The sequence below is a fragment of the Trichomycterus rosablanca genome, chromosome 19 (assembly GCF_030014385.1).
Source record: "Trichomycterus rosablanca isolate fTriRos1 chromosome 19, fTriRos1.hap1, whole genome shotgun sequence".
NCBI classification, from domain to species: Eukaryota; Metazoa; Chordata; class Actinopteri; order Siluriformes; family Trichomycteridae; genus Trichomycterus; species Trichomycterus rosablanca.
The window spans coordinates 24,123,366-24,139,650 of record NC_086006.1 but is presented as its reverse complement, the minus strand read 5'-3'; the positions used below and the strand labels follow the sequence as shown (position 1 = coordinate 24,139,650).

Genomic DNA, 16,285 nt, shown 5'->3' with positions numbered 1-16,285 from the left:
CTGTTTTTGTGCTCCAGTAAATGTTAATAAGAAAGAGCCATAAAATTTTTCGACACACTACATTCATTTATTCAAAAGCTTAAGCAGCAACATAGGTAATTTAAAGAATAATAATATCATGGCTGAAAATGTAATGTAATAAACATATTTACCATAGGGTACCAGAGTAATAAAAGTTTGTTGACCGAATATTAAACTACTGGTCAAACTTTGATTCTAGAAAAGCTTGGAAAGTACCTAAAACACAATTAGGTACTTAATTAAATTAAAAAAATATTTATTAAAAATAATACAGTGCAGTGACAATATATTAAAAATATTCATATATATATATATTAAATACAAAGTATTTTAGTACAAAGAAATGAAATGTTTACCTTGTTGACTTCATAGTTTTTGTAGACAACTTAGGCTACATGTTATGAAAACTGTTTCTGTAACTGTTAAAACATTGTAAACAGGTAATCCAAAAAAGATTAATCAGGAAAAGCATACTTTGTCAGTAAATAGACCTACAGATTATGAAAATGTTTGTTAATAGCAATTGATAGCAAATATTTTAAGTATTTCCCCATCCACAGTGCATGATATCATCTAAAGATTTAAGGAATCTGTAAGAAGTTCTGTGCATGTGGGCAAGGCATAAACACTACTGGTAGTCTGGACCTTTAGTTTCTCAGACATAACGTTATTAAAAGGTGCCCACAATGAAAGTGTATAAGGTTATGCAGCTTTGGCATTGCTCCAGTCTTGTGCAGGGTTTTGGTCACCACCACCCCCCAGACAAAGCCACATATGTCTCTGAATAATAACATTTCTCATGTACTAACGTATTTAGACACTTCTTGGCATGTCATGGCACTCCAAGCTGTATTCAGGTGCATCAGTTTGTTCCAATCATCCTTGAGTGTCTAAAACTCAACTTGAACTGATTTGACATAGTTTTGAAAGGCACAACTGGGTCTAAAAGGTCCACAATTTACCACAGGGGCGTCTACAAATTGTTAAATAAAAGGTCTGAGTATTTTTTTATTTCTTGTTATACTTTTTAGTATGATTTAGGTAAGGTGGTAACGCCATCGTGTTGTCATGTGGTGCATTACAGTGAGTGACTCAAGTGACTTCAGGAATGGCGCTTCTATTCATTTTCACCCACATCTACACGGTAAAGATGTGTGTGGAGCTTTAACTAAGGATTAGATACAGCGTCCCAAATATATAATACAGTATTATCTACAACGTATCATTACTACAGGCTACTTGTTAGTACAGTATACGCGGTTTGGGACGGAGCCCTCAGTGTTTAACACTAGTAAAGTTTAACTTGGTTTCTGGTGGCTGGATCGTGTTTCGTGCAAAACATTTAATCCTCCAGGTAGTTTTAATGTTCTCAGGATAAATATATTTTTATTTGCACCTTTATTTTTGTAAGATTTTACGCTGAATTAATAGTAATGATTAATTAGTAGGGCGGCAGGGTGGTGCAGTATAGCGCTGTCGCCTCACAGTAAGAGGGGTCTGGGCGGCCGGACAGGATGTTCTTCCCGTGTCTGTGTGGGTTTTCCTTCGGGTGCTCCGGTTTCATCCCACAAACCTAGACCAAAAAAAAAAAAAGACAAATATTGGTTTAAAAAAAAGTTAAAACAATAACTATAAAAGTGTTATGATAGCTTGTCAACTTGTTAAGTAGGCCTAAATAATTTAGAAAAAGAATGAGAAAGTGTGAAAAGAAAAAAAAACTAATTTTAAATTATTATTAATGTTATTATTATTATTATTATTATTATTAGTAGTAGTAGTAGTAGTAGTAGTAGTAGTAGTAGTGGTAATAATAATATTAATAATAATAATAATAATAATAAACAATAAGTAAATTGCATTTTTCGTATACATAAAATAATTATAATTTTATTATATATTTATATTTAATTATATACTATCATTTAATTTAATAATATAAAAGTATAGAAAATGCATGGTATACTGAAAAAAAAGGAAAAGGCAGTGAGAAATAAAAGAAAACAGAAAAAATAAAAAATAATAAAAAATGTACAAATTTTACATACAAACAAAAATAATGTAATTATATAAGTATAATTTTGGTACATTATAAACATATTTTGTTTAGTAAATAAGTAATATTGAAAAAAATATATAAACATAAAATAATTTTTAAAAAAATTAAAACGCACCATGTTAAAACTGCAGTCATCTACACCTACTTTTACTCTTTAAGAGACACATTTGAAGTAAGTAAATTCATTAACATATAATATTATATAATATAAAATATTTTATATAAATTTAATATAAAAATGAAAAAGTAAAGGATAAAAGTTGGAATAAAAAATAAAAATTAGGTAAACATATTCATAGCAACTACTTCAAACACAGACTACTAATATAAAACCGTAATAATCTTTCGCTAAATCATTAAAATGTTTTTAGTAAAACTTAAGATTGTGATGATAAACATTTAAGAATAATAAAAAAAATAAAATGATGATTCCTTTACGTTGTTAAGCTTTTTATTTAATTGTGTGTAGGCTACATACAAAAACAGTTAAGTGTAAAACGGACACACCGCGATCATGATCAGGAGAAGCGGTGGCTGAAGAGGAATGAATGAATTAATAATGTAATAGCCGGTAATAGAAAGCCAGCCAATCACAGAGCAGGAGGCGGTATCTGTCCGAAAACGGGTAAGAAATGTTACGCAATAGAGGTGGTTTTAAAGAAAAGTACAACACGTAACGCGGCTTGGAGTTGCGCATGCGTACAGAGGTTATCGAAATATGGCGGCTAGCTTTGGTGAAAACTACTAAGATCTGCTAACATTTCGACAATTTGGCGCAGGTAGGTCTGTGTTTTTATTCAGTATTACGGTTCCTCTTGCTGTATTAAGCGTTATTCTGTCGGTTAGAGTAGAGAATGAGTGCTGCTGTTCAGGTTAGGAGGCTTTAATCGTTAGCTTCAGTGTAAACACTTTCTCCTCTCCGTCGCTCTGGATTTGTGATGTTATTTCAGAACTGCTGTTCCGTTGATGGGCGTTTACCTCTAATTAATCTTCATTAATCGTTATTAAACACTTAATCCTCTCTTATTTATCTTCTCTACACTTTACTGAGTCTTAATTAGTTCTTTAATTACACAGTTTTAATCGGGTTCTAACTAACAGCACATTTTGTTGTTGATGTGTAAAGGCTGACCTGATGACGTTTCGCTTTTACCATCAGCAGAGTCCTTAACTGTCCTCAACACCTTTATAATACTAAATATAACTACTAAATAATACCAATATTCATATTCAATACTGCCAATAATAATATTAATATTTAAGCGCTATATAAATAAAATGTATTATTATTATTATTAAATACTACCAATAATAATATTAATATTATATACTGCCAACATTAATATTAAATACTAACAACAATAATTTTAATATTAAATACTACCAACAATAATATTAATATTAAATATTACCAATAATTATATTAATATTAAATACTACCAATACTAATATTAAATACTGCCAATAATAATATTAATATTAAATACTACATTACTCCCAGTAATAACAGTAATAATAATAATAAATATTACAATTACTCTCAATCAAAACATTAATATTAAATATTACCATTACTCCAAGGAATGATAAATACTACCATTACTCCCAGTAATAATAATAATAATAATAATAATAATATTAATACATATTACAATTACTCCCAATCATAACATTAATATTAAATATTACCATTACTCCAAGGAATGATAAATACTACCATTACTCTCAGTAATAATAATAATAATAATAATAATAATATTAATACATATTACAATTACTCCCAATCATAACATTAATATTAAATATTACCATTACTCCAAGGAATGATAAATACTACCATTACTCTCAGTAATAATAATAATAATAATATTAATACATATTACAATTACTCCCAATCAAAACATTAATATTAAATATTACCATTACTCCAAGGAATGATAAATACTACCATTACTCCCAGTAATAATAATAATAATAATAATAATAATATTAATACATATTACAATTACTCCCAATCATAACATTAATATTAAATATTACCATTACTCCAAGGAATGATAAATACTACCATTACTCTCAGTAATAATAATAATAATAATAATATTAATACATATTACAATTACTCCCAATCATAACATTAATATTAAATATTACCATTACTCCCAATCATAATAATAACAATAATAAATACTACCATTACTCCCAATCATAATAATAACACTAATACGTACTACCATTACTCCCAATAATAATAATAATATTAATAAATACTACCATTACTCCCAATCATAATAATAACACTAATACGTACTACCATTACTCCCAATCATAATAATAACAATAATACATACTACCATTACTCCCAATAATAATAATAATATTAATAAATACTACCATTACTCCCAAACATAACATTAATAATAAATATTACCATTGCTCCCAGTAATAATAATAACAATAATAAATACTACCATTACTCCCAGTCATACTACTACTACTACTACTACTACTAATAATAATAATCATAATCATAAATATTACAATGACTCCCAGTCATAACATTAATATTAATATTACCATTGCTCTCAGTAATAATAAATACTACCATTACTCCCAGTCATACTACTACTACTACTACTACTACTAATACTAATAATAATCATAATCATAAATATTACAATGACTCCCAGTCATAACATTAATATTAATATTACCATTGCTCTCAGTAATAATAAATACTACCATTACTCCCAATCAAAATAATAACAATAATAAATACTACCATTACTCCCAATAATAACAAAATAATAAAAATAAATACTCCCATTACTCTCAATAATAATAAATATTACAATTACTCCCAATAATAACATTAAAATTAAATATTACCATTACTCCCAATCATAATACTAACAATAATAAATATTACCATTACTCCCACTCATAATACTAACAATAATAAATACTACCATTACTCCCAATCACAATACTAAATATTACCATTACTCCCACTCATAATAATAAATATTACAATTACTCACAATAATAACAAAATAATAATAATAATAATAAATACGATAATTACTTCCAATGATAATAATTGTGGTAATTATAATAATAATAATACATATTACCATTGTTCACAATAATAATAATAATAATAATAATAATAATAATAATAAATACTACCATTACTCCTAATAATAATAATAATAATAACAATATTTATTATTATAATTACTACCATTACTTCAAATAAAAAGAAGAAAAACATTATAATAAATACTACTACAACTCTAAAATAAACTAAAATAATAATAAGGATAATTCTACCATTACTTCCAATAACAATGATAATTATAATAATGATAATAATAAAAAGTACAACCATTACTTACAACAACAACAATAACCATTATAATAACAATAATAAATACTGTCATTACACAAAATGATTAAGATTAACAATAAATACTACTGATGAACATGTCAAACCACCAAAAAAAAAAAAATCACCAGCATTTAAAAAACGTGCATGTTTAAATACCTCCTGTAACTTTATTTTTAGTTCAATATTCTGAAACAGTAACTTAGAGAGTGTAAATATCAGTCCACTTTACTTTACATATTGTTTACATACATTTTTACTGGTGTCAATAATTAGGACACAAAATTCTGTTAAAAATGTTTTTATTTTATTTTAATGAATGCATTTACTTTAATTAAAGCTGTGATGTTTTTAATGCTTTCATTGTGAAATTGAGCTAATTAGCCACCCGTTCTCATTGATCTGTGCCAAGATAGATGATGCATTAAGTAATGATGCATATTTTATTATTATTGAACCTTTAGGCTCGTGGAAGTCATTCAGTAATGTCTAATCAGAAGTGTGAACACAACAGGTGTGTTGTATTGAATGATGGGTTCATTAGGCACGAGTAAATATTGAGAGACTGCAGGATGTATGCTTGGTTCTGGTTGGTTCTGTAATAATAAAAATGAACAGGGTTCCAGATTGGCATTTGTCATGTTTCTGTTAGTTGGATCTTGTGAATGCTGTGATTCATCCAAACGGAGGAAACACCCATCTGGAGTGAGAGACTGGACAGGACGTTCATTGCCCACAATACAATATTCAGTAATGGTTAGATGACTGATTTACATTTCGCAGTGCTCTGTGTTCTCTGACATAGACACATGAAGAGAATGATTATAATGGAACACAAAGATCACATTAAACATTCATTTATGCACATTAATGCTAATTTAACCTGCGCTGAGCGGTGATTATACCGATACCTCGGGTGGACAAATTATAAAACACCGGGCAAGTAAACCCACACTGTGTTTGAACGGACCCATGCTGTGGTTTCACTGGAACATAGGATAAAATTAAAATGATTAAGGATTAAAGTAATATGATGCTTACGACTTGTTTATTAATAGAGATTCAAAAAAGTGTTATTTGGAGCTCTAATTACTAGGGATGTAACGATGCACCACAAGACAGTTAATAACCGATTCAAACATTCCACGATTCAAATTGATTTGACATGTAAAATGAACCGATATTCACTTTAAACAGCAGAGGGCACTGGCGCTATAAACCTCACCTGGTTGACGTCACTGGCACTATATGCCTGGTTGCCATTCATTATATAGATAAATAAAAGATAATCACAAATACAGTTTTCTTTTCTTTTTTTAAGAGAAATAATAAAAGGAAACTTTGTCATCATTTGTCTTCAATTTCAGTTTAAAAAATCGGGGAAAAAATTGTATTGTGAACCCAGTATCGTGAATCGCATTGCATCGTGGGTAGAGTGTATCGTTACAACCCTAATAATTATGTACTATCAATAACAGCAATGACCTTTTTCAATGTTTAGCATTTCACAAAAATGTAATTATACATTCATAACAGATTGGACTAGCTATTGGGTTTTTCAGTAAAAAGAAATGAGTGTTGTACAGAGAGACAGGTTAATTGTGTGTGTACTGATTCTTAGGAATGCATTGCCCCCAGGCATGTGGTACACACACACACACACACACACACACACACCTCCAGCAGAAGCTTGGCTCTGGAGGCAGTGTGCACGTAGGCTTAATGCTATTACAAAGGGCTTGTGTAAGGGAAGTCCCGAATGTGGGCTACTCTCCCCATATGTGGAGGAGACGCAGTGCACTGCGAGTTCCTCATAAACTCTAGGTAGGTGGTAAAACTGACAGCAGGTCTGAAGTGGAAACTCTTTACCTCCTGTACAGAATGTGGTCTGTTATGGTTGTAAAAGCTAGAAAATTAAAAACTTGGGCAGGAAGAATATCGATGCCTTTGAACTTTGGTGCTGGTGAAGATTTTTCAGAGAACCTTAAACGACAGAGAAGACAAACAATACTCAACCAAACCAAACACAACTTCCCACTTTAAGCCTAGATAACCAGACTGAAGCTCTCTAATTTTGGGCACTTTATGAGAAGAACCAAAGACGGTTATGTTTGAAAGAATTGTACATTGAATTAATAGAAGACGGCACTCGTTTAATCAGAATCAGAATATCTTTATTGTCAATGTACCAAGTATAACGAAATTAAGGTGCAGTACTCTACAGTGTTACAAACAATACATTTAAAAGACTCGAATTGACAAAGATTACCAAAAATTTGCATTCACAAAATTTACAATAACAGTAACACACAAATAGATGTTCTGTCAGTAACAAGTTGGTGGAATTGCAATTACTTTTTCCTGCAAATTATGCAGGTTTGTTCCAAATTAAAGAAACAGGCTGAACTTTAGTAGTTTTGGGCATGTGTACCTACAAAAAAGTAATCTATTTATGACACCCATTGGTCAGGAGCTCAACCCACAATTAAGCAAGTCCTAGTGGATAAATGAGACGGAGAGACTCTTCCTTCTCTTTAGGTTTCTCCACTGTTTTTTTTCTTTTATTTGACACAAATCTGCATCTGTGATTTACATTACTTTTAAAAAGCATGCTGTTTAAGAAAATTAGTCACCTTCAGACCAATCAGAATCAAGGACTTACGAGTGTTATGGTGTAAAATTAGGTATCATATAATAAACCTTTTCGTGACCAGAGTCAGACAGCGAGTGCAGGACAGGTTTAGGCAGAATGTTGAATGGCCTATTTTAGATGCCAAATTTAAACCAAATTCTTGAATGTGTGTCAAGCAAAATGTAATAAATGTGTGATGTTCTAATCTTTGTGAATTTTTAATTGATTCCATTTAGTCACACTGAAGTTAATGACTGAATCTTAACGTTTCCAAAAATGGGGTTTGTGATTAAATGTAGTGAGCAGCTGGTAGAAATGTTGGAAATGTTTAAAAGATGAATCTGTGATTCTTTATTTCACTATTGAATGTACAAAGAAAAGATTTCCAGTGTTTTCACTGAGCAACGTTGCTGTATTTTGTATAAACAGTAAACTATAAACAAATTTGAATTTAACTCCTGCAACACACTCAGGTGGCACATATCAGCACATACCCATAGAGCCGGTCCCAAGCCAGGATAAATAAAAGGGGTGGCATCAGGAAGGGCATGCAGCGTAAAAAACTGTGTCAAATCAATTATGCAGATGAATTACCGAAATGAATCGTCATCAATGGCAACCTGATCAGATCATGTTTTAGTGATTATGTTCTGGTCATAGTGTGTCTCTTCATACACAGTACCAAAGCAAGTAGCTGCAAACACGTTGAAGGTGCGATAGTATGCAAGATACTATATTAGAAAAGAAAAGAAACAGGTCTACATTACAGAAATGTTAAAAATATACAGACGTGTTTAAAAACTTTAACTATACATTTGAATTGCCTGCTTTTTGCAGCCAGATCGTACAAACTATATGTCCACGCTGTTCAGTCCAACTGTCACTTTATGGCTTGGGTGCTTACACTGTATATGAGACACAAAACCCTTCATATTTGCTCTAAAAATTTTCAGTAAATACGTTTAAAACCTTCCTTATTGTTATCCAGGTCTGGGACCGACACTGAGTGCGCTATGACAAGTGCACATCACCGTGATTAGGCTGTTCGACCACTCGACCCCAGATTATCTGTAACTAATAGGAATCTGCTGGTTCAGTGTGTGTTTTTTGATCAGGTTTTTGTCTCTCTAACAGGTCTGGAGTCTCAGTGAGTGTCGTGCTGTAGTGTATGAGTGTTGTGAAACGGTAGCAGCTGATGAACAGCATGGGCAAGACCGCGCTGAAGGGTAATACCACAAACCTTTAACACATACTGTGCTCTTTAAGCGCCTTTTTTCGTACCGCACTGTTTCGACATATCCTGAGATTGGGGTTCTGAGGTTTAATTCAGGTGAATTTGGTGTGATCTTGTGTCATCTGATATAAGTTATAAAAGCATTTAATAAACTACTACTTTACTGCTCTTCAGTGAATGGATTATTAATGAAGTTAAAAAAATTTGTTCAATAAAAAAAAAACAATGCTGTATGACCGAAGGCTGCAGGAGACCACGTAAATACTTCACAGACCATTTTCTGTGGTTAGATGACATTAAGTTGAACATTTTGGCAGACACTTTGCTTGGATACAGCACACAACATTATTATTTTAACATTGTTTTGATGCTTTTATCCAAAGCAACTTATCATTGGGACCAAATGGGACATGTGGTAGCATAGCGGGTAGAGCGTTGGATTATTAACTGAAAGGTTGAGAGTTCGAATACCAGCTCCGCCATGCAGCTGCTGTTGGGACCTTGAGCAAGGCCCTTAACCCTCTCTGCTCCAGGGGTGCCGTACAATGGCTGACCCTGTGCTCTGACCCCAGCTTCCATTTAAGCTGGGATACACGAAGACAGAATGTTGTTGTACTGTACATCTGTATATGTACAGATGACAAGTAAAGGCATTCTATTCTATTACAAATACTATACAAGTAATTAAAGCTCAAGAGTCCAACAGTTGCATATTCAGGAAGTGATAGGGCTTGAACCAGTGACCTTCTGATTAATAGTCCAGTGTCTCAAACACTGAGCTATCCACTGTCAAATTGTTAAGCTTAGTAGGGCATCACAGAACCAGGTCATAGAAAAACAACATGTAATTTTGTGATGCCGGTGGGATGTCAGGTCTGGGGTTATGGAGCTGTGGGATTCCTGTTCATTATTAAAGATTAAATGTGTCTTGTTTTTTCTCTTTAGATCAGAAGGACAGTAAAAAGGCAGGCAGGAGTAATTCTGTCAGTACAGTTCCTGCACCAGTTAAAGGTAATACAGCTCAGCTTCACACCAGTACTCATCCTGATTTTATAGTTAAATGCTGTAATCAATCCTGCTGTCAGCAACACCAGTAACAAACAGCATTGCAAAACCAAAATTGTGGTTGTGACCTGTGGCCTTTTTCCTTTGTAGCACCTGACTCGTTCACATGGGAAGAGTACCTGAAGGAGACGTCGGCTACTCCTGCCCCTCCCAGCTGCTTCAGACAGGTGAGAAAATAAATCTGAAATCAACAGCCGATCAACCAATTCTTGACGACTTTCCCAAACCATCAGGAGATGTGAGGCCTGGTTGTGGTCTCCATAATGCTAAACTGACAGCTATGTCGCTTCTAAGCCTAGCGCAGCTTTATTGTGTAATCAACCTCAAACTGATTGTCAGTTACATAAGTTACTGATCTGCTCACAGTCACATTGTTCGAGAAACATAATGTCACATTAGAAATCATGCAGCAATAGACCATTGGTCTAGTACAGAACTTATTCAGGGGGACACTGTAAAGAGACCAGTGATAAAATAAGCACAACTCAGATGATCAGAAGTGTAATACTGTCATGTGTTTCTGCCTCAATAATTGCTAACAGGTGTAAAGAACTGGAACATCAAATCAATTGGAAAATTAAATGAGGCTTTCTTGACCAACATCAGTGCCCAGCCATACAAATACAGGCACAAATTACAGCAGACATATTTCAAAGTCTTGTGAGATTCCTTCTTAGAAGAGTGGCGGCTGTTCTGTCTGAAAAGATCACAAAGATGTCATTTAATTTTGAAATGGGATGCCCAACAAGCTCATGTTCAGGTGTCCAAATACTTTTGGCTCTATAATGTCTATACAGAAATAGCTTAAGAAAAAATATAGACGTGCCAAGTCCATGTCTTAAAGTAATTAATAACATTCTTAGAGCTTTAAGTACCAATGGAGTTTTTTTCTCTTTGAAATGAAATGAAAATGAGCTGCTGTGAGGACATCATGGTTTTTGTTTATTTTATTTTACTCTTAGCGAATGGAAACAATTATGTTAACTGAGCTCCATTTTTAAAAGGAACTGCATGGAAACATCACAGTGTTTACAGCATGTTTTACAATCTGTCAACAGATGAGTTTGGTCCATAAAACCAGACTTTAAGACAGTCCTTAAAACATCTCAAATCATACTCAGATAGAAGAGATTTTCACTTTATTTATTTTCTTGATGTTTCTCCTTTGTAATGTTTACAAGCTTATACAGCACTGCTGCAAAAATTTTTGCAGGAATGTGAACATGAGCATTTTACTTTACATTTAATATTGCAGCACCTTCTATGCTTTATCTATGCTATAGATGACATGCACTTGTTCGGGGCGGCACAGTGGCTTGGTGGGTATTTCTGTCACATCACAGCAAGAAGGTCCTGGGTTCAATTCCCATGTGAAGTGGTCCGGGTCCTTTCTGTGTGTAGTTTGCATGTTCTCCCATGTCTGTCTGGGTTTCATCCAGGAGCTCCAGTTTCCTTCCACAGTCCAGAGACATGCAAGTGAGGTGAATAGGAAATACAAAATTGTCTGTGATGTTTGACATTCAGCTGATGAATCATGTGTAACCTGTAACTACCTGTCCTGTCATGAATGGAGTCAAAGTTTAAAACATTACATTACAGTACTAATAAATACAAAATAACATAACATGCTCGACTAAACACATCTATTACTCTAATCACATGACATTACTCTATTTCTACTGTCCAGGGTAGATTGCTTTTTCTCAAAGCTCTGTCCACACCTAAGCGGCCCAGAGATCAGTGTAAAAGCTGGCTCACAAACTGTTTTCACACATGCTCAGATGTACCAAACCTTGGATCCAAATCAACTCATGTCCAGAACAAAATCCAAGCATAAAAACACCCTTCAAGCCTCACAGGACTGTGGAAAGTTTGGGAACCGCTTCACTAGGCACCACTTGTTAGTAAGAGAATACAGATTCATCTCAGCATCCATCTGATGACCTGAATCCAGATACATAGTGGCCAAGCATTGAACTTGAGGAAATAAGGTTTGAGTTAAACATTGTGAATAAATTTGTTCACAGAACGGAGCGACAATAAATTCACCAGTGACGTGTTTACCAGATCTTTATTTACACATCTGTTCTGGCTTTTGTGCACTGACTAAAAGAATAAATATTTTCATTTTTGTTGAGAACTAAATGAGCAAGTCAGCTCCTGATAGATGGATTTGAGAACCGTTCTTCTTCGTCATTAATAACAATATTTAAACAGATACTAAGAATTATAATAAATGAGATCTGAGCAGAAAGACAGTGCTAACAGATCACCAGGCTGCCATCTGAGAAAATTTACCACCTGTTTCCGTTTATTAGTTTTACATAGCTGCAACAAATCTCTGCCTGTCCAGCACGTCTTTGTGTTTTGCACCCAGTTTTTGGGTGCCGGTAAAATAATAAATAAATTATTATTTTTATATATTGGGCCAGTCCCACCATTAACATAAATTCTATTTAGTACTTTAGAGGTTATGATAAGTGAGGATTAATGAGAATTAATGAGAGTATTGTTTATTACAGGTGTAATAAAAGGTTTGTAAGAATTTTGGTGCCCCTGCCCTAATGACATTAGAAAACAGTCTTCTAAAAGTGTTTGCAACTTTTGACTTTAACTTTTATTTATTGTTACTGTGTATTGTTACCTCTCCCCCAACCCCAAACTATAACAGCATCCACTCATTTTGGGGAGGTCTTTCACATGTGTGTAGACTTCATGCTCACATCATGCTTTTTGCACAAGAGAAAGTTAAACTGGAACAGAATAAGGCCTTCCCCAATTTCTTGTCACAAAGTTGCAAGCATATAATATATTTCACCTGTTTTGAAGTTGTCTAGATACTAGTAGTTATATATTTTCTAAAGCTGGTTAAAAAACGAAGCTATAGAATTTGACCAGGGGTGTCCAAACTTTTGCTCAACTTTGTATAATCACGCATTAAATACATAGAAGCTTGTTCAGAAACAGCTGGAAATGTGAATGTTTATTTTTTTCCAGTCTCGCATTCCTCCTTCGAACGACTTCAAGGCCGGAATGAAGCTGGAGGCTCGCGACCCTCGTAACTCCACCTCAGTTTGCATCGCCACAGTGATGGGCATGACGGGCATTAGGCTCCGCCTACGCCTAGATGGCAGCGACAACACCAACGACTTCTGGAGATTGGTGGACTCTTCGGACATTCAGCCGATAGGAACCTGTGAAAAGAACGGAGACATGCTGCAGCCTCCACTGGGTAAAGATAAACCACCAGTCAGACCAGTCTCATCTTTGCTGATGCTTAAAAAAAAAAAAAAAAAAAAACGGTCGCTACATGATGAAGCTGTTAGAAGATATGATAGTACTATATATAAATGTATGAGGATTTCCATTTCTGTTCTTTTTTACTTTCTGTAGGATTTAGGATGAACGCCTCATCATGGCCCATGTTCTTGTTGAGGACACTGAATGGAGCAGAAATGGCTCCGTCATCAGCATTTAAAAAGGTCAGATATTTACATCTGTTTTTCTTTTTTTTAGGACATATTTTAAATATATGTTCCTTTCTATGAATGATATTTATTCATGTTTTTTCACTAACAACTTTAGTTTAAGGGTCAGGGTCACAGTGAGTGATCAAATCATAGATGTACATCATGATGTCTTTGACCGAATGATTGTTACAAATACACCAACGAGCCAAAACATTAGGACTGCTTGGCCTAACCAATATGTTGTCAAAACTGCTCTCAAACACTAAAACATGGAGTCCACAAAACATCTGAAGAGGCCCTGTGGTATCTGGTATCAAGACATAACCAACAGGTCATTCTACAGTGCATCCTGGTGGATCTGATCCACAGATAAATGATGCACGTGTCCTTCTTTCATTGCTCTGATGTCCAGTTCAAATGCATTCATGCACATTATGGATGCTTTTGATGGTGGGCAGGAGTTAGCATGGGCACTTTGACTGATCTGCAACTCCGCAGCCTCATACACAGAAGGGTTTGACTCGCTGCATGTTATGGCACATTCACCCCATCGCCAGGATTAAAATGATCTGCAGTTTGAGTCACAGTAGATCTTCTGTTGGTCTGTACCAGTGTAGTTCTGAGAGTATTGGCTGCCCAACAACCTACTGGCAGTTTCCTCGGACCACTATGGGTGGGTATTCACCATGCCTGCCTGTGAGCATCCCTTGCTGTTTCAGAGATACTTCAGCCCAGTCGTCCGGCCATAATAATTTGGGCCTTATTAAAATTACTCGGGTCTTTATTAGATGTGCTGCTTTCAGCTCTTAAACTACGAGTAGCTACCATCAATCCAGCATTTTATTTTCCTGACCCTCACGTGCACAAGTGTTACAAAACATGCGTTTTGGGGAGTAGTCATAAAGTTTTGGCTCATCAGTGTATTTCTTTGTCCACAAAAACTTTATTAAAGTTTGTTTACCAAACAACCATGGTCTACTTTATAACTACAATGTTAGATATTAGATATTCTGATCCTACTAGTCTGTTCTCTTTATTAATCCACTTCTTCCCCCCCATTAGGAACCTCCGAGACCTTCTCAGAATGGATTTAAGCCAAGAATGAAGCTAGAAGCAGTGGACAAGAAGAATCCATACCTCATCTGCCCCGCGACCATCGGAGAGGTCCGAGGCGAGGAGGTGTTCGTAATGTTTGATGGCTGGAGAGGGGCGTTTGATTACTGGTGCCGTTATGACTCCAGAGACATCTTTCCTGTGGGCTGGTGCTCCGTGACCAAACACAGTCTGCAGCCACCTGGGAACAGCAGTAAGTACCGCTCCGACCATCCCTGTTAGGATCGACATTGTGCTAATACAGCTTTGTAGATTTATAAATAATCAGCTCACAAAAGTATGCTCACTATTTTATAAGATCATTTAAAAAAGGAAGCAGCTTATAGTTGTGACTGAATACAACGCAAGTGATCGAGGGTTAAGAACCTTGCTCAGGTGTAAACAGTAGCAATTTGGTAGGGTTAGGGCTTGAACCAGTGTCCTTCAGATCCATGATCCAGTTCCATAACCACTAAGCTAACATTGTTCTATAAACATACATGAAAGTAGCAGTAACTGATAGCACCTATTGAGAAGCAAATGACAGGACTACAGGAATTAGCAGTAAAATTATTTTGGACAGGTGTAAAAATGCAGAATAGCTGTGCAAGAGCACAATATACTGCAGTAAACATTATTGTGTGTGTAAAAAGTGTGCAATTTAGGAACACATGGACCACACACACTTTGACACAGTTACCCTATGTGTACACTTGGCATTGGGATTCTGGATCATCATTTGTCCCTGTTTAAATTAGTACAGCTTAAATGTTGCTGAACCGCATTGTAGCAAGCAGCATTGTATTAGGTGCTTGTTAACACTAACAGTGCTGTCGTGATACTGTCATTAACATTGTCAATAATGAACAAACACACCTGAATTTTATTTTATATAGAAATATAAAAAACCTTTCTAGTGCATAATGGAAACTACAGGTGAATTTAATTCATATATATATGTATGTATGTATGTACTGTATGTATGTATGTATGTATGTATGTATGTATGTATGTATGTATGTACAGGGGTTGGACAAAATAACTGAAACACCTGTCATTTTAGTGTGGTAGGTTTCATGGCTAAATTGGACCAGTCTGGTGGCCAATCTTCATTAATTGCACATTGCACCAGTAAGAGCAGAGTGTGAAGGTTCAATTAGCAGGGTAAGAGCACAGTTTTGCTCAAAATATTGCAATGCACACAACATTATGGGTGACATACCAGAGTTCAAAAGAGGACAAATTGTTGGTGCACGTCTTGCTGGCGCATCTGTGACCAAGACAGCAAGTCTTTGTGATGTATCAAGAGCCACGGTATCCAGGGTAA

At 34.5% G+C, this 16,285-nt stretch overlaps 1 protein-coding gene across 3 annotated transcripts in view; it reads left to right on the top strand.

The window, feature by feature from the left end:
* The first annotated feature begins 2,786 nt into the window (after positions 1 to 2,786).
* The window catches only part of LOC134333098 (sex comb on midleg-like protein 2), a 32,814-nt gene continuing 19,315 nt past the window's right edge, over positions 2,787 to 16,285 (top strand). For all 3 annotated transcript variants that reach the window (XM_063014935.1, XM_063014934.1, XM_063014933.1), the window contains exons 1-7: positions 2,787 to 2,856; positions 9,232 to 9,323; positions 10,277 to 10,342; positions 10,487 to 10,563; positions 13,394 to 13,628; positions 13,790 to 13,878; positions 14,929 to 15,172. In XM_063014935.1, coding sequence (XP_062871005.1) covers positions 9,293 to 9,323; positions 10,277 to 10,342; positions 10,487 to 10,563; positions 13,394 to 13,628; positions 13,790 to 13,878; positions 14,929 to 15,172 — 742 coding nt within the window. In that variant the 5' untranslated portion in view covers positions 2,787 to 2,856; positions 9,232 to 9,292. The remainder of the gene's footprint in view (positions 2,857 to 9,231; positions 9,324 to 10,276; positions 10,343 to 10,486; positions 10,564 to 13,393; positions 13,629 to 13,789; positions 13,879 to 14,928; positions 15,173 to 16,285) is intronic.